Consider the following 21,829-nt stretch of genomic DNA (forward strand, 5'->3'; position numbering starts at 1 on the left):
CATCACCTTTGAACAGTTTGTCTTTATTATTAGACTTTTGTGTTGTAAACACTGAAAACTGCAGCAGAGGGCAAATGAAAGAAGCAGCTCCATTTATCCTTTTGCATGAGTTAGTGCATAGATTTAGATGTTTAGGGAAAAAAAATCAAGCAAACATTTTAGCATAAGCTGCTTTCTCTTTCTCCTTTTGGGCTTTTATCTTCTGCTTGATTTTGAGTGTTTCTGTCTGGATAGCTGCTCAAAAAGAAAACGACAGAGTTACAGTAATCTCTTTACATTAGGTCTCCTCATAGGTTAACACCAGCTCACTGCTGGAACTCACCTAGGTTATTTAATAAAACTGCATTTAATCTTTGATTAGGTCAGATACTAGCAGCAAAAAGCTTGGTCCCTTGCTGTGTCTCACCTGGTAAGGTAACCATGTAGAGGAGTGTGTAGCAAGCATAGTATTGGTGCCAACACAGAACTTAGGAGCTAAAAGCCTCACCCAATTAGACCAGGAAATTAAGCTAATAAGAGCCCTGTGAGATACAGACATAGTTCAAGAGAAATGCTGCTGACCTACATAAGCAGGTTTTCCAGTGCAGCAGAATTATCACTGCTGTATAAAATCAGGTTTTCCACCTCAGTGGGTTCTGTGCTCAGAACATCAGTGTTGAAGAAGCCAGCATTTTAGGCAGCACACTGGTTTGAATTCCAACTGAACACTACCCTGGATACTTTGTTAAATTCTTAAGGGAATTTAAAAAGAAACAGCTTATTTTACCTTTGTCTTCAGGGGCTATTTCATGAGCCTTTTTAAGATCAGCCTTAAATAAAAGAAAAATAGCCATTAATGATCTGATGGAATTTTAAATTTAAGAGGAAAAAATAATGATCATTACCAGTGCTTGATCGAGATCTTTTATTCCCTGCCATCCTTGAGCCCGTCTGTAGAGAGCTTTAGTATTTGCTGGATCTATTTTAAGAGCCTGTAAATTTAATAAAATTGTCACATTAACATTTCTTATACTTCACAGCCTCCCATCTCCACAAATGGCACAATTCACACCAGCAGACAATCTTCACAGTTGGTTTGAGGGTAAGCTGTCAAAACATTAACTGTGTAAAAAGGAATGCTATAATGCAGCACACTGAATAGCAAGTAATCAGCTTCAGTACCACTGCACCAAAAGTGGTCTTTGTGAAGGATGAGCATGCACGAGGCCCAAATGGAACAGCTGTGTGTGTGTATAGATAGCTGTCAAGGCTAAGGAGTTGCTGCAGTTCAAATTATCCTAACCCTGAGTCTCACAGTACAACTCTCTATTGCAGCTCCTTCCTTCACACCAAAACCTCCTCAAATGGCATCATAAATAAAACACAGAGATTTCCTGTGAAGGTTGTTTTCACTGTGGGCTAGAAAGATACATGCAAGGAATCCATCTCATCCTGCTTCAGGAACTTTGCCAAGTTCCAGTCATTACGCCTTTTCTGAGCTGAATGTTTTCAATAATGTGTATATGCCAGCTCTAATATGACAATATCAAAATACAAAATACAGTGGCTGGGCACAGAGATTATTCCACTATTGGATTACTTTGATTATTTTTTTCAGAATGTATAAAATAATTTGGTCAGCTAGCAGTTACCTTATCTTGCCTGCAAAGGTGACACTTTTATTGCAGTTAGTTCTATAGTGTGTCCTTATTATTTGAAAGAATATAGTTTCTTAGTGTTTAGAGGAAATGTCTTCACAGCAATTTGTTGCTTTGTTAATTTAATTGATTAACTTTAAATCATTAATAGACAACACATCCTTATTTTTTAAATCACTTGGGTATTGGCTGTTAATATGAAGGAAGTATTACTGTGGGTGCTCCTCTACTATAAAGCCTTCAGCCTCTTCTGTGTCAAGAATTAATTGTCTGGATTGTATACAGAGAGGCAGCATTCTTTGGTTTTACCTTGACCACTGTGTGTACAGCTATTTCAAAGCAAGGTTTGTTTGAACAGGTACAGCTGTTCATAATTCCTTATTTACACCAAACAATTCATGTACCCAGGCTGTTAATTTAAATTGCTTTGGGCCTTGTGAAATCATAAAAGTGAAAGTATATAGTTTCTCATTAACAATTACCTAGAACTTTATTAGCTAATTTTAGGAAACCGGTGTTCTGATTAAAGCACTGACACAGTTATGAGACATAAGCTAAATACCTTACAGAAGGCTATTATAGCTATGGAGTTGCCTTTATCTAACAATTCTTTAATCTTAAAAAAAAATGGCAAGTACTATTAGTAGTGGTAGTAATTTCCACCTGTAACACTTCTGTTTCTGTTTTTACTGTTTTCTAGGTGAGAGGTATCACATTACACAGTTTCCCTATTTTCTTCTTTCCTCATTCCCCATTTCTGAATATAGGTTTATGAAAGTTTTCCCCCATCAGCAGGCTAGACAGCAAGCCAGCTTTCTAATGACCTCACACACAGATTAGCTGAGACTCCTGCTTTCAGCATGAAGCCCTAGGAGATGCTGCTCAGGATCCTTTGCTAACAGATAAGAGCATTCTTTCCTCTGTTTCCTTCAAAATACTAGAGTTTTATTGAATTAATTGAATACAAATTTACTAAATTTGCACTATGCCCACATTATGGTTCCTTTTTTTCTCTTTAATTCTACTGGTTTCTTTTTTTCCATATCTATCATTACCTTGGGTTTTTTCTTCCTATTCAGTCATTTTATTTCACCAGTAAGCCTACCTGGAAGGTTAGTTATTTAGTTAGAAGTCACTGCCATGAATAAAATACGAAGACATCAAATCTAGAAGCAGGTAAAATATTATGCTCATACTAGTCTTCCAGAGAAAAGTGTTCCTCTTTCACTGAACACAGTTTAACTCTTTGTAATGTAAGAAGCAGCTCTGCAAACCAAACTGACAACGATGTGCATTTTTCTGGCAGTAAGCAATAGGCCTCTTTTGTTTGTTTGTTTTGTAATGATTCATTCCAATTTCAAAATCTTTTTTAAAAGCCACATATTGGAAAGTTAGTACTAACTTCACCATGAGCTTCTACTTCTACTTGTTTACTTTCAAATCATAAGCCTGTCAGAAGACTCTTTTAAAAAAGCTTTGTAGTCCTATACAGGCCAATTCTTGACCAAAATACTCAACATTACATTTACCTCTGAACAGCTCTCAATTGCTCCCTGCCAATCTGACAGTTTTAGTTTGCAAGCACCGATGTTTAGAACACAGGTCAAAGCAACAGTCTTTAACTTTGGTTTGTCTGCCTCCTCTGCCACTGCTTCAGAAGCTTCTACATACCTGCAGAAAAACAGATTCACACACAACATGTATTAGTGATGCAACTTCTATTTTGTCCTGCCCTTAGCTATCTCTCCACAGATACGTGTGAACTGGCCTATCCACACTACTTCTAAAGTAGCTTCAATTCAACTATTACAAATCTTTATTAAACTAAATATATAAAACCCACCCTAACAAAAACCAATCAACTCACCAAGAAATATTTTCCTGTAACTCTCAGTCCTCCACTGTACTAGCACATCCTTTTTCTTAGACTAAAGTACTATTCTACTGCAGGAAAGTAGAGTTTATTTTAGTTTATTCTCAAAAGACACGTTGCTCATCAGTGCCAAAAAATCAACACCACCACTGCACCTTCCATGTTCACAGGAAACTTCATCTCTTCTTCAGTTCCCTCAATGACTTTTTAATTAGCTTAGGCATTTGTGGCTAAAATCTGAAGCTAACTTTGCTTTGTAAAGGAGTGTGGTTTATGAGCATTAGTAACACCACCTTCTTCCCACTGTCTTCCTTCATGACTTTTCCTGAACTTCAAAACTGACACTAGTTCAGGACTGAGCCACAACAGTTACTGCATCTGTTTCAAAAGCAAATTTCTTCATTTTCAATGTGCTAATGCTGTCTGGTTTTTATTTCAAGTGGTAAAGGTCTGCTGTGGATACAAAAGTTTTAACTCCTTAAGGGCCTATTTGACAGAACCTTTGTGGGTGTTATTTAAAAAACAAAAATTGTGCTTGCACAATTTAAGCATGCCATGAATTAATGCAGTCTTTGCAGATCCATGCCTATGTAAGTTCAATTTTTGCATGCCCTGTCTTTTTTGTTGTTTGTATACAACCTTTGGATCACAGAAATAAGCAACACTTAAAAAGTAAATTAGATGCAGTCCCAGTGCTTGTTCCAGTTGCTGGGCATCATGCAAAAGATGAGAACCAGAAGAAAAAGAAAAAAGAGTAAAAAGGTAAGGGGAGTTATAACCCAAATCTATATTATGTTCAAAACAAATGGAACACATGTATAATATTTATAAATCACACCAAAACATGAAAGACTGCAACCATTTTGGAAATAAAATTAGAGCTTTCAAGTCAAAGAAATCAGTGAAGTGAGTATCACAGGAGATAGCAAGAAGTAACATATTTTTCTTACAAAAAAAAGGGGTCAATTCTAATATATAAAATATTTTTTAAAAAAAAGGCTAAGAAGCAACAGAACAAGAAAAAGAACAGAAATTGTAATAGTTACTGTAGGTGAAAAGAAAAAGTCAGCATTGTCAGATGGTGTGCCAGGTGGAACTGTATGTAAGCCATGGCATACCCTGGTAAGAGCTATTCTATTCCTATCAGTTCTGGTGAAGTGCAGCTAAAGGTCACCATCCTACATGAAGTGTTAGATTCTGAGATACAATAACACGGCACATCCATACAAGTATGGCCTACTGGGAAGAGCTGGAAAGATCAGATTTGTTTAGTCTAGAAGAATTACTATGCTTTCCACCTACAAGGGCAAATAAGCACCAAAGAAGCTCAGACAGGAAGACCCTTCACTGGGTGTGCTTAAAAGTGAGCAAGACACCTAATTTTAAGGGATAGTATAACTCTACCTGGCATTTACCTAAGAATAGGGAGAGAAAATGGACAGCTACAACACAAAGATCCTTAAAGATCCAATCCAGCCTTTTTTATGTATGATTTTCAGCAGGTTTGCATAGGAATCCTTTTTACTTTGGGGTTTCTGTTTCTATGATGGGCCTTTTGAGGGCAGGTTGACACATTGCATCTTGGGTTAATATCTGCAATTAAAGGATTCATTTTATGCCTCAGAAAGATGTCATTTATTTGAAACCCAGTCTGCTAAAAACTCAGCTGAAGCATTAAATATGCTTGAATTTTTTTCTTTCATTATTGTTACTGCTGCTTAACCAGTGATCATTAAGAAGGTCGGGATAAAGGTCAGGAAGTATAACTTTATTTTTAGGAGATGTCCATATACTCAAAGCAAAAAGCATGAAAACAAGAAAGGAGCAGTATAGAAACAAAAGCAAAAAGACCATGGTTTGGAAGGCAAGTCTGAATTATACATGGAGTCAGGATGATGGTATGGACCCTCAGAAAAAAAAATAGTAATGAATGAATAAGGGCCACATTTGTCTTTTGAATTTACCAAGTTCCTAAACCTATTGCTTTTTGTAAATTATAAAACTTTTTTATAAAAAAAGTAGTTCCCTCCCTTGCTGTCCATTAACTACCCTGGATACCACTGTGCTCTTCTTCCCAGGTATGCACCAGCACAGCAAGAGTGTTATAAAAAGAGCATTTAGTCAGCTCTAAGCAGTACTTCCTGCCTATAGCTCTTACCTAGCAATGAGTAGAAGACCTACTTGATTAAGTAGCTAAAAATCAACCAGATGTTTTCCAGATTCAGAAGGCTCTTTGTTTAAAAAAGGAAAGAGCACTGCACCAGGCACCTTTTAAATGCAGAAATCATTGCTTAATAGCAGTATTAATTTGGGTTACAGGAACTACCTGATTGAGTGATGAGAGCCTTACCGTAAACTTTTACTATACTTTTTAGCTGCCATTGCCCAATTTTGCGATTTGAAGAAAGTATTTCCTATATTCTTTGTGTCTTCTGCTATGGCCACAATCTTGTCAACCTAATAAAATAGATGGGAAATATAAAGTATGAATGTATTTTCGAAAGAAGTCTTGAATTAACTAATGTTTAACAGTACAGTCCCAGGTCCATACTCCTTCAAGGTTTATAAAATCTCAGAATAGAAATACTCCAATTTTAGACAAAATACTACCTTCAAACCACTTCTGTGATATTCTGTACTTTATGTAACACAAATGTCTGAAAGATGAAATTCCTAGTGAGTTTTCTACAGTATAAAAGGTGAGAAAGTACTAGAGAAGACATAGCAGTCCAGCTCTTTCCCTTAAATGCTGTTACCCACACAGGGCTATATATAAAGGTGTTGACCATTATTCAAAGAAAAGAAGATATGCTAACAATCAAAGTATTCAACCAATGACACTGAACCGTGCCATAAATCAAATCCCTCCTGATGGGAGAGAATATTTCGAAAGTCCTTGCAAGGAGTTTCAAAGAATAAACCTAGACTTTTCCTGGAGTTGCAGTGCTGCCAGATAGTTGTTCATTAAGTCTTAGCAGAGGAACAGAGCCACCAGCATGACCCAGGCATAACATAGAGCACAGAAAGCAGGAGAGAAGTCCCATTATCAAGATTGACACAGCCTTTTAAAGATATTTAACCAATGGTTACTAAAAACGTACATTATTTTCACTTTCCTACCAATTATTCAGTAACACGACTAGGAACTGCGGAATTCTTTGTCCAATCATCCCAAATTACTTTTATTGCAGAATATGGAGTAGTAGAAGAAGAAGGTTTGGAGAACAACAGCAATCCTCCATTTTGATTTTTTTTGCTCTTATCTATTTACTACAAAGAGAAGCCCAAAACTCTAAATTTTCACTCTGTGACAATCTTACATAGTAGTCTATCACCTAATTCACACCATTGTATTTTCTAGTCCTTGTCTGATCTAGGCAGTTTTTTCCAAGGTTGGAGGTTAAAACAGTGTTGTTCAGGGAGGTAAAAACCCTTCAGGCAGAGAAATATTCTTGGCACTCTGGGTTCCTACAAACCAAGACTGTCTTATTCCTGATTAAATGTTGTCTTCTGCTTCTCAAAACAGTACCACTCATGTGAACTCTGCACACTCTCAAACTGGAAGTCATATCAACATAATTGTCCTTCTCTCTGAACATTTAAAATACGAATGGAAGGAGAAAAGGAACAACTGCCTGTCTTTACCAAATTCATCATTTCTATTTCCAGAATCATATACATTTCAAGTTACTTTTCCAGTGGCAATAGTTTATAATTACTGCTGTCTATACCACAGTTGTGTTAAGCTCTGTCAAATATATATATGTTGCCATTTGTAATACTATCCGTTTACACTTCTACCCTACTAGAATTAGTAACCTTGAAAAAAACTGATCAGTGTGAGACCAATCTCACCATGGTTTCTGCAGCTGGTTTATATGAACAAGTTTTAAGTTAAAGGACACAGACACCTGCCAACTTCAATTCTGCACCACGTGAAATGCTATCCAAAAACATTTTGTAAGTCCAAGTGCTTCTCAATAGCCGAGGAGTTTAGTTTCTAGCTCAAATGGATTTTTACTATTCTAATTCTCTATTTGGAATCTACACATGCATCCCCCTTTTCTTCCCCCTCTCACAAATCACTGTTTGATTTACAGAGTTTCTCTAGTTCACCTTCATGAGAAAGTAAAAACCTGCAGATGAGCTGCTTTCACCAGTCCTCTCCCTAACTCCCAACAACAGATCTTCCTTCAGCTTGAACAATCTAAAAAATAAACAGCTGCTGGGAATTGAGAACAGGCAGCTCTGATGTAGTAAAAATCTTTTTAAAAGGCTGATCCTTTATTTCTAATCAGTGGGGCAGAGTTTGTTAAAGAGTGGGTATTTAAAAAATGGCACAGAAGAAGTGTGTAGGTAACAACATTAAGTTAGTCATCTGCAGGTTGGAGTTCTAGTAATTGCAATTTGACACTAAAGCACAAACAAAAGTAAAAGGAAGCCAAGAACAGAAAATAAGTGTGACAATTGTAAGTAATTGAGGTTTTAGTTGCTGGGGAAAAAACACTGACTGCAATTAGCACTGAAAAAAAAGACATAGCAATCCCTTCCCACAGCCTTCTCTTTCTTAAAATAGAATGTCACCATTTAATCAGGACCTCGATCCATTCTTAAGAAAAAAGTTTAATGAACATCATCACAGCCACCATCTAACTCAGACTACCTACAGGTTTTGCAATCTGTAAAATACCTAAGAAGAAAAATACTTACATCTTTCAAGTCTATATCTGAATCTTCAGGAAAATCTGGATGAGCATCTCCAGATCCATCCTGGGGAATAATTCCCCAATCATCTCCTTCCTTTAGCTCTCCACATTCGGCAATGACACATAACTGAAAAAATCAAGTGTAAATAGCAGTATTGCTTATTAAGACAATTTTTAAAAAAACCCGTAACTTCCAAGTGCTCTTTGAAATTTTTGAAATTCCATAAAAAGGCTTTTTCATCTGTTGTTTGGGTGCATTTATTTCAGAAACCCATCACATCATTAGCCTGTCCTCATCAAAAGGTTTTTATCACACAAAGTGTCGCGTTCAGAGGAGCAGCATTCCAAAAACACCATACCCACGCTTCCCGGAGAGGCTGGAAGAGGAACTGGCAGCAAGCTGAAGTGCAGCAAAACACAAGACATGGAAGTTCTACTACATTAGAGAATATGGTTTTTCTTCAACTGCCAAGTCTTTTAAAGTTACAGAGGTATTAATTTGTCAAACACCCACAAACTGGTATGACCTACACACCAACTGCTTTTTCAGAAACATGACTTCTGACATAAAAATTACAAGAATTACATATCTTTTAGGCGGGATTGTGAATTCCACCTTTTAATTTCATCACCCGTCCTACACTTCTAGCAAAGGCTTCCACCCTCGCAGCTGTGTTGAACAATAAATGGTTTGTGCAAGGGAAATGTACAGTGCAGGAACAAAAGCCTCTTAACAAGGACAGTAAAATGGAAATTACCAGTTAGTAAAAATAACTGGCTAACACTTAATTGTTCTAAATATTACACCAAGCATTTAAAAGAAATTATTATGCATCATATAATGAAATAATAAACATCTCTCAGTGCTTTGCATTTTGCTTACCTTAGCAGGATTTTCTCCTTTTACTTCAACGTTTTCTAGTATTTTAACTACACCCATTCCTTTGATCACTTGGCCAAACACCACATGTTTCCCATCCAGGTGAGAAGTAGGCACCGTTGTAATAAAGAACTGAGAGCCATTAGTACCAGGTCCTGCATTTGCCATGCTCAGCAGACCTGGTTTATCATGCTGCATTGGGGGAAAAAGAAAAGCACCATCAACATTTAAAACGTCTGTTATAAAGTCATATGGAAGATTCTGTAAGGCTGTTCATAAACATAGCCAGGACAGCCATAACAACTTGGTAAACCAGACAGGTACATACAGCTGGCAATTAATATTACCTCCTGTGACTGAAGAGGGCAAATGTTCAGCACTGGGTCTTTACTTGCTCCCTACCAATCCAGCAAGCACAGCCACATGTGACTTAATGCTGTAACACCTGTCTGCTGCTTCTACACTCCATCCCCTGCACAGCTGCTGAGTTTAGGCAGATCACCTGAGAAACATGTGAAACTCCTCACTGAATTATTTAAGACCACTGGCCTTAAGAAATGAGGCTAACCACCCCTGAAACCAACTTCAGTGTTATACAGCTAAGATGGGTATGTTACGTTAATTTTATATGGGCTACTCACACGAAGTATGGTGTAGAACTGTGGAGTTTAGAGGACTGTGGTCCTTTATTATTTATGGGTTGGTGGTTTTGGTTGGGCATTTTTTTAATCTTCTCCACTTTCCTAGAGACACAGTTTTCAATCTGTTGGGATTTTTAACCACCTAATTATTTTGCCACTTAAGCCACTAGGCCACAGACTAAAAAAAAAATTGTTAAACAGCTCAGTGTAAGAAGATACTGTTTATCTTGCTTCTTCCAAGTACTTTTTCCTTTTTTGAATGAAGACTTTTCTTGTCCCATCACATAGATTATTTTGTTTTCACCTGTACTGCAAAAATCTGGTTTTTGTATGTATTGTGAATGTCTTGTTTAACTGGTGTGACCCAGCCATGAAGGTATTATTCTCCCCAAGCTGATCTGGTTATTAAGTGCAAGGAACTCCATTTAATATAAGTCAGGATGTTATACCAAGACACTGGTACATATCTAAAGCATTCATGCTGTGGTATTGCTAAGAAACTTGATACTGTGGGGAGGAGGGGGGAAATAAATTATGATAGCACAGAGGACATAGAAACAGACTTCAGAGCTCAATGGGAGGTTGATTAGTTTGAGATAACAATCTGAGACAATATTTAAGCATCTGTTTTTTCCCTACATTCTCTACCAGTTCAAGGAACCTGTTGTTTTGAAAATTGTTTTCCCACAGAGTGTTTGGATTTCCATGGTGGTAGGGAGAACTCCATGCCTGAACTGTTCATCTGGTCATAAGGCACAGTAAGTCTGAATCTTTGAGTCAGGATTTGGTGTAGAAACTCTGGGAAAAGGTTCTACACCTGAGACCCAGAATCACACCCAGCCAACAGAAAGCTACTGGAATCTTGGCTTTGTCTGTTCTAACCTTGAAACTCACCCTGGGAGTCAGAGATGGCACATAATGGAGGAGCCTGTGTTCCAGAGCAAGAGAAGGCAGCTGGTAGGATTGCAGCCTCCAAAACAAGTAACTGACATTTTGCACTGTAGTTGCTGGCAAACAAGTTAAGCAGAAGGGTTGCCCCATAGCAGATTTTTGCAAATACCATTTGAGGCTGGTCACTGCTTCACTGCCCAAGGGCTGTAAATCTTACGTTTTTCCCCCCCTCTCTCCCCAATGACAGCAAATGCTAGGCAGCAATGGATTGTAAACAAAAAAATAAGTAACAGTAAGTTCTGGTGTTGCCTTACAAACCTGCCTGCAGGTTTACTTTTGTCTGTAAAGATGTGGGGGGACAGAAGTTGTAAAGTTATAGAGAGCAGTCTGGTGCCTTCAGTCTTCACATTTATACACAACCTCATTTCGTCTGGGACCAAGTCTCAACATTAGTCCCAAATTATGGAAGTCTCTCTTTATAAAGAAAACTGTTGTCACTCATGCATTTTCTTGTTGTGAGTGTTTTGAAAAACACTGCAGATAGATGGAGTGTCTTTCCCATGATGGTTTCTGCTGTCATTCTGTAAGGTTATAGAGCAAGCAAAAAAATCTGGACAAAATCAGATTCTCTGATAGATCCAAGGCTTGCAAAACTGTGCCATAGTAACAGCGCTTGGGGCTTATGTAAGTTGGGTGTTCCACAACAGCAGAGCCATGAGCTGGAGAAGTGACATCAAGAAAAGCCTAGTGGGATTGATCTGAGATAAGCTGACTACTGACACAAGTTTTGCAGTTTACTGCAATTTGCAACAGTCCATGCACCCAATAGAAGAACAAACAGTTCCAGTGTCCTCAAACATCAACAAAAACAACTCTTTGTTTTACAAGACAGAGAACGCTTTGCAGGGCTGCTGGAGTAAGTGCAAGAGCCAGTGAATTTCTACGTAATAGAGGCATTTTAACTCCCAGTAAAATCCTAACATACTTGGCAAATAGGTAACAGGAAGCAAGCTCTCAGACTCTGTATGGGATCCAAATGGGTTCTTCAACTCATCTCTGGCACTTTGGCAACATTTGTTATAGCTGAGAAGTCAAAGAAGTACAGAAATGGGAATCACTTGCATCATATTCATAATTACCTCCAGATCTCAACAAAAAAAACTAGTGACACTAAGTCATCTTCAGGGAGGTAGAGATCCTGTGACAAGTACCAATGAAGAGATACTGTTAGCGGCAGTGCTGTGGGCACCACCAGAGTGTCAGACTTCAGAGAACACAACTGGAATTATCTTTATTATGAATACTGGAGTCACATTTCCAACTATTGCTCCAAACTTAAGTCCTTTAAGTCCTATGAGGAGTGGCTGAGGGAGCTGGGGTTGTTTAGCCTGGAAAAAAGAAGGTTTGGGGGTGACCTTAATCACTCTCTACAACTATGTGAAAGCAAGGCTGCGGGGGGCCTGTTCTCCCTGGCAATCAGCAATAGAATAAGAGGAAATGGCCTCAAGTTGCACCACGGAAGGTTAAGGTTGGACGTTGGGAGGAATTTCTTGACAGAAAGGGTTGTTAAACATTGTAATGGGCTGCCCAGGGAAGTGGTGGAGTTATCATCCCTGGAGGTGTTCAAGACATGACTGTATGTGGCACTTAGTGGTATACTCCAGTTGACAAGGTGGTGCTTGGTCAAGGGTTGGACTCATTGATGCTGAAAGTGTTTTCCACCCTAATTGACTCTGTGATTCTGTGAACTTGGTAAACGATTTTGATGTCTGATTAGTGGAGATTGCTGTATTTTTTTTTTCCTACAATACTCTTGGGGGCAGGTACAACTGCAACCAGGGCTTTGCTTTAACCATGGGATAGTTGATGTCTGTAAGTTTTTTAGTCAGTGTTGTTAAGGAGTCCTCTCATATGCTATCACACATAACATGATATGAAAACGGCTAGTGCCAATGCTGAGAATTGTTATTACTGCAGCAGGATTAACATCACTGAAACTTCACAAACTGAATAGAATTAGTGTTTACAATAGAGTACCTTATAATGAAAGTTTTCATCTTCAAATTTTTCACCGTATATACTTTCTCCACCTGTGCCATTTTGGTTTGAGAAGTCTCCACCCTGGACCATAAATTGCTTAATAACTGTAAAATAAAATAGTTATAAAATGTATCAGCAAGGCACAGAAGGCACAAGAAAAAAAAAACAATTCTAAGATGAAGAGTAATACTTGTCACCAGCACCTAAATGGGACCAAAATCCATCTTTTATTTACCAAGTGTCCCTTAAGTACTCCTTTTCAGTTATGTGGATATCACTTGACACTTAAACCTTTACCTGAAATTCATTTCAACCTGTTTACAACTCAGAGTAAACTAGTTTTGCAAAATTACTAGTAAATTTATCATTTACTACTATCAATGCATGGTAAGAACCAAAGTCATTAGGAGGATCAAAAAGTCAAAAACTCACCTTCAGTAAAGTTATTTAACAAGTACTTGAAATATTATTTAATATTATTTCAAATACTCATGGCAGACAACTTTAGTTATCAATAGGAAAACAGAGGATTTCATAGAACTTACTTCTGTGGAAAGGACATCCTTTGTAATGGAGAGGTTTTCCAGTGGTAGGCCCTATTCCTTTTTCTCCTGTACATAACGCACGGAAATTCTCAGCAGTTTTAGGTACAACGTCAGCAAATAATTCAAAGACAATACGTCCAACTGAAATGACAAAGAGAATGAGACATTTTTAAGTCTTGTCCTTGGCATGGCGATGTACTGAGCATTTTATATCCAAAGAAATTAATGTTTCAAGCTTTATGGTTATTATTATTTAGATTACTACTCAATTTCCATTTTGGGGTTGCTCCATGGCAATTGCTAGCAGAGTTCCATTGGGTTTTTAGCAAGGTTATTTCCAATAACAAATTCCCCGTCAAGAATAATGTAGGGGGAATAAAGACAGATTCTGCCAAAACCTAATGAAAATGCCAAATGCATTTTCTGCCAAAAAAACCTGTGTGGAAAATCACGCACACATATATTAAAGCCAAATTATTTATTTTAATGTGCACACTTATTTTATGTCAATTTTAATATAGATGTAGTTCGTTCAATCAAAAGTAGATACAATATAAAAACACTGCTTTGTGGAGACTTCTAATCCAAAAAAAAAGCTTATGCCAAACACACATCTTACTCTTCACTCTCTTAAACCTGAATTTTACTAAGACACAGTGGTACTTAATATGCACGTAAATAATGGCTATTTACGGTTAGAGACAGCACAAGCAATTGTTAAATCCAAAGCTGTCCATGTTTTAAGTGAAGGAAATTAAACCTGAGTAGCTAACAGATCCTGTAATAGCCAATAAATGCATTCTGTGCCGAATTGTCACTCCTTCATAAACTGGCTTCTCACAGAGTTATTTCTCACTCCTAGCAGCTGCCATCAGTTGATGCTCCTGTTTTCTCATCAGCCTCACAGTCAATTAATTTACATAACTTCACTCTACCGGAAGCTAAACGTAAATATATTGATTGTAATTAATACAGGAATGAAAACAAATCAGACAACTGAAAGTCAATAAAAGGCAAATCATCTCACAGACTTTTTTCTTTTATTCTTCTGAGTAACAGAATGAATAAATGAAAGGCAATATCCTGACAAGATTTAAGCAGTCTCTATCTTTATCCACGCAAATTTTTTAAGTCTACGCTTTCAAGCAGTACCCCAGCTAACTTGCTGTTCTTTCCTTATTTCCATTTTGACCGTTTGCCTAGATTTTGGAATGACCTCTGGCAGCACTGGTGCTGCCAAGAGAACCAGGGCGGCCAGCTTCCCCGAGCTCTCACCCCGCAGCCCCCCGCGGCCGGGCGGGCAGCCACGCAAGGCTCGCCGTGCTGCGGTAGGTGCCCCGGCCACGGCGGGGGCCCAGGGCGGGCGCTCGGGGGCTGGCTCCGAGCGAGGCCGCGCTCGGCACGTGGAAGGCGGCGCGGGAGCGGCCGCACGCGCGGGCGGCTCCGGGAGGCGAGGGCGGGCGGGGGCGGCTGCCATGGGAACGCGCGGCACCGGCTCAGCGGCGGCGGGCGCGCCCCGACCCCCGGCATCGCCCCCGGCACCCCCGGCATCGCCCCCGGCACCCCCGGCCGGGCGCCTGTGCTGCCATGTTGCCTTTCTCTCCGTGCTCCTCGGGCCTGCTCGCTCTGGCGGGGGCGCACAGAGCCCCGCGGGGAGGCCCGTTCGCGGCGGGGCCGCCCTCCTCCTCCTCCCGCTGCCGGGGCTGTGCGCTCGCAGCCCGCGGGGGCAGCGCCCGGCCCGGCCCGGGGTCCCCCCATGTCCTGAACGCTGCGGCCCGGCCCGGAGCCGCTCCCGCCGCTCCTGCAGCCCGGCCCGGGCCCCGCGCGGTCCGCACAGCGCGCCCCGGCCCGGGGGGTTCGCCCGGGTCCCGCCGCGCCCCCTCCCCACCTCGCTCGCCCCCGATGTCCACATCGAAGAAGGCGCGGGGGTTGCTGGCCTTGCTGGGCCGGGCGACAGGGGACGCGTGCGACATCCCGCAGCTGGCCGCTGGCGCGGTGGCTCCGCCCGCCCGGCCGCCCGCGATCCCGGCCGCCCGCGGGTCGGGGCCGCTCGGCGCTCCTCCCACCGGCGGGGGCGGACGGCCGGTGCCCCTGGAGCCGAGCCCCCGGATGGCTGCGTCCTGCCTCCGAGCGGCCTTAAGTGACTCGGAGATAATCCGTAGAGAAGGAGCATTTCTTTCTCGAGGTTATACACACACACAAGGCCTGGAAAGATGGGGAAGGAGCGAGGGTTCAAGTTTTGCCTGGGTTTATGTTTCATGAGAGAAATGGCAGGCTCTGTGAAAAGTGCTGATCCATGGTAAAATGGGCAAATTGTCAAAAGTGACTGTTACCCCATAAAGGCTGAATAATTCCAGTCTTCCTAAGGCCTGACAACAAAATATATTTCATCCCAAAGGTAGAATATCACGATAATTGCTCCAAGACAAATCTCTTTCAGGCATTTGTGTTGACCAAGGGCTGTGAGTACTACCAATACACTTGGTTGGGGCTCCTCAAGGTGTAGGATTCCCAAGCAGGGGAATGATTCAACATGGCCACATCCTATACTCAATGGCATCATGGAGGCAAGGCACATGTGGCAAAAATAGAAGGGGCAGAAGAGTGCTGGGGTTTGACTCCTGCAAACTTACAGTCATTCTGGGAATGCTGCTGATCAAAATGAGCCTCTTTATTTCTTGGACTCGTCCAATCTATCCCAGAAATCTATACATTCATTCTTTGATTCACTGTGTCCTCCAAAGGCTTTCTCCTCTAAGTCATGTCTGTATGTTTGGACTTGAGCTTCCTCAAGCTGGTTTTCATCTATCTCAATATGTTCTCAATAATAGATGTGTCAGAGGGCAGTTGTAGTTCCTAGACTGAAGGAAAAGATAAAGTAGCATTGATATTAATAACTGCAGTCCATATACTGCATTGTAATCATTCCCACACATCTGCACAGATGTTGGGTAGGAGAGGTGGTTGGCATGGAGTGCTGTTACACATTGCATCTGGGAACCCTTAACAGAAGGAAAAGCCATCTGCTACCATCTGGGAACACTTAGTGAGAAATCAGTGGAACTGCACTAAGGCATTTCTCTTTCTGAGCCAGGTCATGCAGCTGTGTCAGGGATTTCACATGCTCCACGATGTCAGAGGCCACTAAAGCTTTGAGTCATCTGTAATTCACGAGGCATTTGGCCACGGTCACTGGCTGAGATATTTTGATCATTACGCTTAGCATAGATGAGGTGCCGTGGTGTAGGAGAAGTTGTCTCACCAGCAATGGGCACTTGCCACCCAGAAAGCCAACCATATCCTGGACTACGTTAAAAGCAGCATGGCCAGCAGGACGAGCGAGACTATTCCACCCTTCTGCTCTGCCCTTGTGAGACCCCACCTGCAGTGCTGCATCCAGCTCTGAGGGTCCCCAGCACAGGAAAGACATGAACCTGTTAGAGCGAGTGCAGAGGAGGGACACCAAGATCATGTAAGGGATGATGATTACGGGACCTCTTCTATGAGGAAAGGGTGAGAGAGCTGAGATTGTTCAGCCTGGAGAGGAGAGGGCTCTGAGGGAGAACTTAATGCAGCCTTTCAGTACTTCAGGGGGCCTATAAGAAAGGCAGGAACAAACTTTTTAGTAAGGCCTGTTGTGATATGACAAGGGGTAATGGTTTTAAACAGAGGAAGGGTCAATTTGGATTAGATAAAAGAAAGAAGGTTGTTACAATGAGGGTGGTGAAACACTGGAACAGGTTGCCCCGAGAGGTGGGAGATGCATAATCCCTGGAAACATTCAAGGCCAGGTTGGACAGGGGTGTGCACTACCTGATCTAGTTGAAGACGTCCCTGCTCATTGCAGGGGGGTTGGACTACAAGACCTTTAAAAGTCCCTCCCAACCCAAAATATTCTATGATCTCAGTGAGTCAGTTGCTAGCCAAGTGAGTACAGTCTAGAGGAGATTTCTTTAGCAGACATCAGAGTAAAGTGTGTGTTGTTGGTGTGTGTCCCCCGCAAGAGCTGTTGGCAGCTTCCTCTCAGGAAGAAGCAGTGATTCATTCTTCCAGGAGTAGACTTATTCAGTCCCTGCAGTTTTTTTACTGGTGAAGTTGGAATAGTCTAGATTCTAGATGAGTAATTTTTTTTACACTAGTTGCTTGGAAGTCCTTATGTGCAAAGTACTTTAGAGGTACAAAGAAAGAGGCATCTCTGTGATATTTTGGAGACATGAGCTGAACAAGAGAGAAATCAAGTTATTTTCTCAGTGTCAGTAGGAGATTCTGGAAAATATGTGAGTTGAATTAATATCTCCCAAGCACTGCAGTAGCATAATTAGTTTCATATTAATTTATAGTCATTGGCAGATTGTAAAAAACAAGCATAGTGTGACTTCTGTCAAGAATTTACTGAGTGATCTCATGTTCAAATTCATATATTAAATTATACACTGAATTTATATACAAATAACTTCTTACAAAGTCAGACTTACTTTATAAAGTCCTCTAAAATCTGTTTTTAAGCAGTAAAATCACCCCTTTGATCCTCTAATGCTTTGTGATATTGTAATTTAGAAATCTTTCCTATCACCAAAATACCTCTTATCTTTTGACACTTCCAATAGTTTATGTAGTAAATATCTGTAAAGCAGTACATTGAAAATACTCACTATAATGTAATAATTGTCTGTTAATTTTTTAATTCAGCTATTTATTTATCCACACATACAGCTTTGGCTACCCAGTAAAGTAGTTTGAGTATTATTAATAGACAAATGTGGTGTGAGTGCTAAAATACTGAAGCAAATGGCTTCAAGTACAGGTCTCCCCTTCACCAAGTACATCATACTTGCTGGAGTATGACCCTCCACCCTAATTAAACTCAAAGATCAGCCTGTTACAAAATCTTTGGTTTTACCTCTTCTTCCCTCCCTGACTAAATAAGGAATCATTGATAAATGCATAGAAATGTATATAGCATTCTAAAACTGGTACTCTGATGGAATACACAATAAGCAAATTTATTTCATAATTGTTCTAGCCTGTAAAGTTGCATCCACAAAAGAATAAACTCCAAAATGAAGATTATTTGTAGTTGTTGCAGATTGTGTTAAGATGGGCAAATATGTACACATACAGACTAGGATTTTTTCTTTTTGTTTTTCTTGTCTTTGTTTTCATCTTTAAATCTGTGTTTGACACTGTGAAGAAAATAGAGGCTCAAATATGCTAATTTCACTGGAAAGTGAGTGCTTTGGCTCAGTGCATGACTGCATTGTCTAAGGATATTAAAAGCCATTTTGCTTTGTACAGAAGTAATTATATGTGGGGTTTTCATTGGACTGAATTGCAGCTTCAGAATATGGTGCAGTACTGATGGGATCCATCTGACAGGCAATTGAAACACATATCTCATCAGCTTTTCAGAACAGCTATCAAGAAGCTCCCAACATGCAAACATTCTTGGAAAGGATGCTTTCACTGCTTGCTGTGAAATAGAGCAGCCACTCAGCCTTCCCTGTGCCGTGTGACACACAGGGTGCATCATGTGCTGTTCCCATGTGACCTGGCACATCAAGCATGTCACCTCCATGAGAAGCACACGAGACAGAAAAAGTAATCTGGTTTTTTGCCATCAGGTTTATTGTTACCCATCTGCACCAAGTCTTTTTCTGCATAAAATTGAATAAAGAGATCCCAGATTAAACTCATACTGAGCAGTTATTAACCCCGTGCAGATTCCTCTAAGTTGAATTAAAATGTAATGTTAAACAATGAAAGAACCACATGTTCTTGTCTGAGGATGTTTTAAAAAGAAAATTTTTCCACACAGAGCTGACATGACAGAAACTGAAAATAAAGCCATGCATTTACTTGTCACTACCTTTCAGATATGCTGATCCCTGAAGAAATGGTTAAGAACCAAGCGAGAATAAGCAGACTTCTTGGCTGTGTATCTTATGTCTGCTTAAAACACGTTTTAGAGGCAACTATTCAGAGTAGTATTTAGGACCTCAGGATGTGAGGAGGCATGGAAGAGAGTGCCTGTGACTTCTGACAACAGTAGAAGCCATGGCTTGCAAGGAGAGGCCCAAAGTGTCAGCTAGCAGCTGGATACTGCTGCAGCATTGCAGGATATCCGTTTTGTTGCTAAAATCCTGCCCTCAGTTTTGATACAAATGTATGTCCTGATATTAATGCACTTTCATGTAAATGAATGTTTATCACAGTTACTACCAAAAGGTATTGAAATACCAATTATGATGACTGCAGTCTTTCTTACGTAGAAAATGTTTTTGGTCTGCACCTAATGTGGGTAGGATGGAGTCCAAGGTGAACTGCACCTGCATGGACTTAGAGACAAGAGTGCAACCAGCAAATAGGAAGGCCCATGGCAGATTTCACCTTTGAAAATCTGGGACATGAGGATTTCCAGCTAGACTTTGGATGGAGTCCTAGGCAGGAGAGTCACAAATACAATCTACCAATGTTAAGAACTTTGTTGAGAAGAGGAACCAAACCAGGTTCCAAACACGTGTTTGAACATTCACAGGTATGTACATTTTCAGGCTCTTCTGGAGGAAAAAGTAGTGTACCCTTGCTTTAGGAAATTTGACAAAATACATATGTACAGTAATGATTTCAGAGTATTGTAAATACTTATTACCTTCACACAATCCAATTCTCTCCATATTACTTGATATTTATATTGTGGTGATTAAAAGAAGACATTCCTCATCTGGCCATTCTCTTTGCCTCTGACACCAAAGACTATTGAAAACTAAATGTTTCATTACATACATCAATATTTCCCAGTAATGTTAGAACAATTAAATTAATATTTCCCTTCAAACTGTCTTTGGTTTTTAACTGACTGTTTGTTCCATGTAAAAAGACAGGGAAACTGCTTATCTGTATTATGGCAGCACCTTTGTGGCTCTGTTCAGGGACTGGGGAAAGTTGCTGCAGCAACAGCTCAAGTTATGTAATGCTTCAATGAAGGATGAGTAAGCTGGTTTGCAGGGGGCTGCAATCCCAAGCTTTCTTTTTTCAGTTTCTGTCTCTGCTTGTGAAGTGAGATACATTTTACAATAGGTTTTTAAATCCTCTGTGGAGAGCAATTTAGATTTAATGTGCTAAATAGTAATAACAACAATATGGAAGGAGAATAATTCTAGGTATTTCTTAATACCACATTTTACTTGGCATGTTTGAATTGGCATTAAAAACTTGATTTTATTTATTTTACAGAATCAAAAATATTGCTGATGCATTGCAAAGGGTAGCAAGACTTATCTGTGTTCACGTAACCTAAACAGCATGAATTACCACACCAAGCAGTAAATCATTAACAACCATCTTGGATAACAAACTTTTTGTTAAATCTTCAGAGTTTACTTGTTCTGGTCTCTGGCTTCTCTTTGCAGTACCTCCAAAGCCTAGTTCTGGCAACAGAAATTTTGGATTTGTGCATTTAGGACTGAGCAGAGTGGAAGGAAAGCATCCATAAAGGAACTCAACATTTTGTCCAGGTATAAGTGATGGGGAGGTGAAGTGTGACTTAGGAGACTTGGCTTTTAATCCTGCCTGTCCTGGCGATCAAACCTGGATACTTTTTCAGGAGAGAATCTATAGAGAAATTTATGCCCTATGAAACACTGATCTGCTTTTCCAAGCATTCAGCTATCCCAGGATATGAATGATCCTTTTTATGTATTGACAGTTTCCTATCAAAGTCACATTTATTTCTGCATTGAGAATCTGGCTCCTTTTCTGACTGAATCTTAAACAATTAACTTGTCTTTCTCTGCACAGAAAGAGTCTGACCCTCAGGCAGAATATCAGTTTTTGATTTTTAAATGCCATTTTTATTTCCTATATTTCCTAGAAGAGTGAGGGCTGTAGACACCCTATCTTGCTGTAAATTATCGTTTCTTGACAGCTGGTATGGCTTTTTTCTTTACATCTGCTCATATTTTGCACTCTGGGGTTAGTGAAAAATCACTGCATTTGCTTTGCCAGGTGTTCTTTGTAGCCAAACTCTCTTTGGGGTGTGACAGTGTGTACTTATTGTGAAAATTATTTTGTACTCCTTTGCTGATTCTGCTGTTTTCCCTTCTTTAATTTTTTTTTTTTTTCCAGAAATAGCCTTCAGAACACAAATGTCTTAATGTGTTGTTATCAATTTCAGTAGTGATGGTCACACACATTAAGAGAAAACACTGGAAAGTAATTTTGCACTGAGCATCAGCCAACACATACGGTGCATTTACGCTGCTATTTGTGAAGCCAGTATCCCAATTGCCTTTACTGACTTTGTCTTGCTTCACATTTTGGAGTGGCATTCGGGCATACAAGGTGGATCATTTTCAGATGAAACTAAATCAGATATTTTTCAGAAACACATTCAGCATTCTCCAACCACTGACATGCATTCTGCTGACAGGACCAGACTGCAACCGGTCCAAAATAAAACACTGTAAAATGTTTGTGGTGTGGACATTGGGAGACAACTGGTTGTTACTCTTGACTCTGCCCCCACTGGTCAGCACTCCTTGCTAACACTGATGGACCACAGAGTGGCAGCCATGGTGTTTGCAACATTTAAGTTTCTCAGGACTGTTCTTAGAGAAA

The 21,829-nt window shown here is 40.1% G+C and overlaps 1 protein-coding gene across 1 annotated transcript; it reads right to left on the reverse strand.

The window, feature by feature from the left end:
- Positions 1 to 2: 2 nt before the first annotated feature.
- PPID (peptidylprolyl isomerase D) lies at positions 3 to 15,244 on the reverse strand. Its single transcript, XM_032108552.1, has 10 exons — positions 15,102 to 15,244; positions 13,214 to 13,354; positions 12,666 to 12,772; positions 9,100 to 9,288; positions 8,221 to 8,343; positions 5,861 to 5,967; positions 3,167 to 3,308; positions 885 to 971; positions 767 to 809; positions 3 to 234 (listed from the first exon to the last, which is right to left on the reverse strand). The coding sequence occupies exons 1-10, from the start codon at positions 15,184 to 15,186 to the stop codon at positions 146 to 148; spliced, it is 1,113 nt and encodes a 370-aa protein (XP_031964443.1). The 5' UTR covers positions 15,187 to 15,244; the 3' UTR covers positions 3 to 145.
- Between the last annotated feature and the right edge of the window lie 6,585 nt (positions 15,245 to 21,829).

The sequence above is a fragment of the Corvus moneduloides genome, chromosome 5 (genome assembly GCF_009650955.1).
Source record: "Corvus moneduloides isolate bCorMon1 chromosome 5, bCorMon1.pri, whole genome shotgun sequence".
In the NCBI taxonomy this organism is placed as follows: domain Eukaryota; kingdom Metazoa; phylum Chordata; class Aves; order Passeriformes; family Corvidae; genus Corvus; species Corvus moneduloides.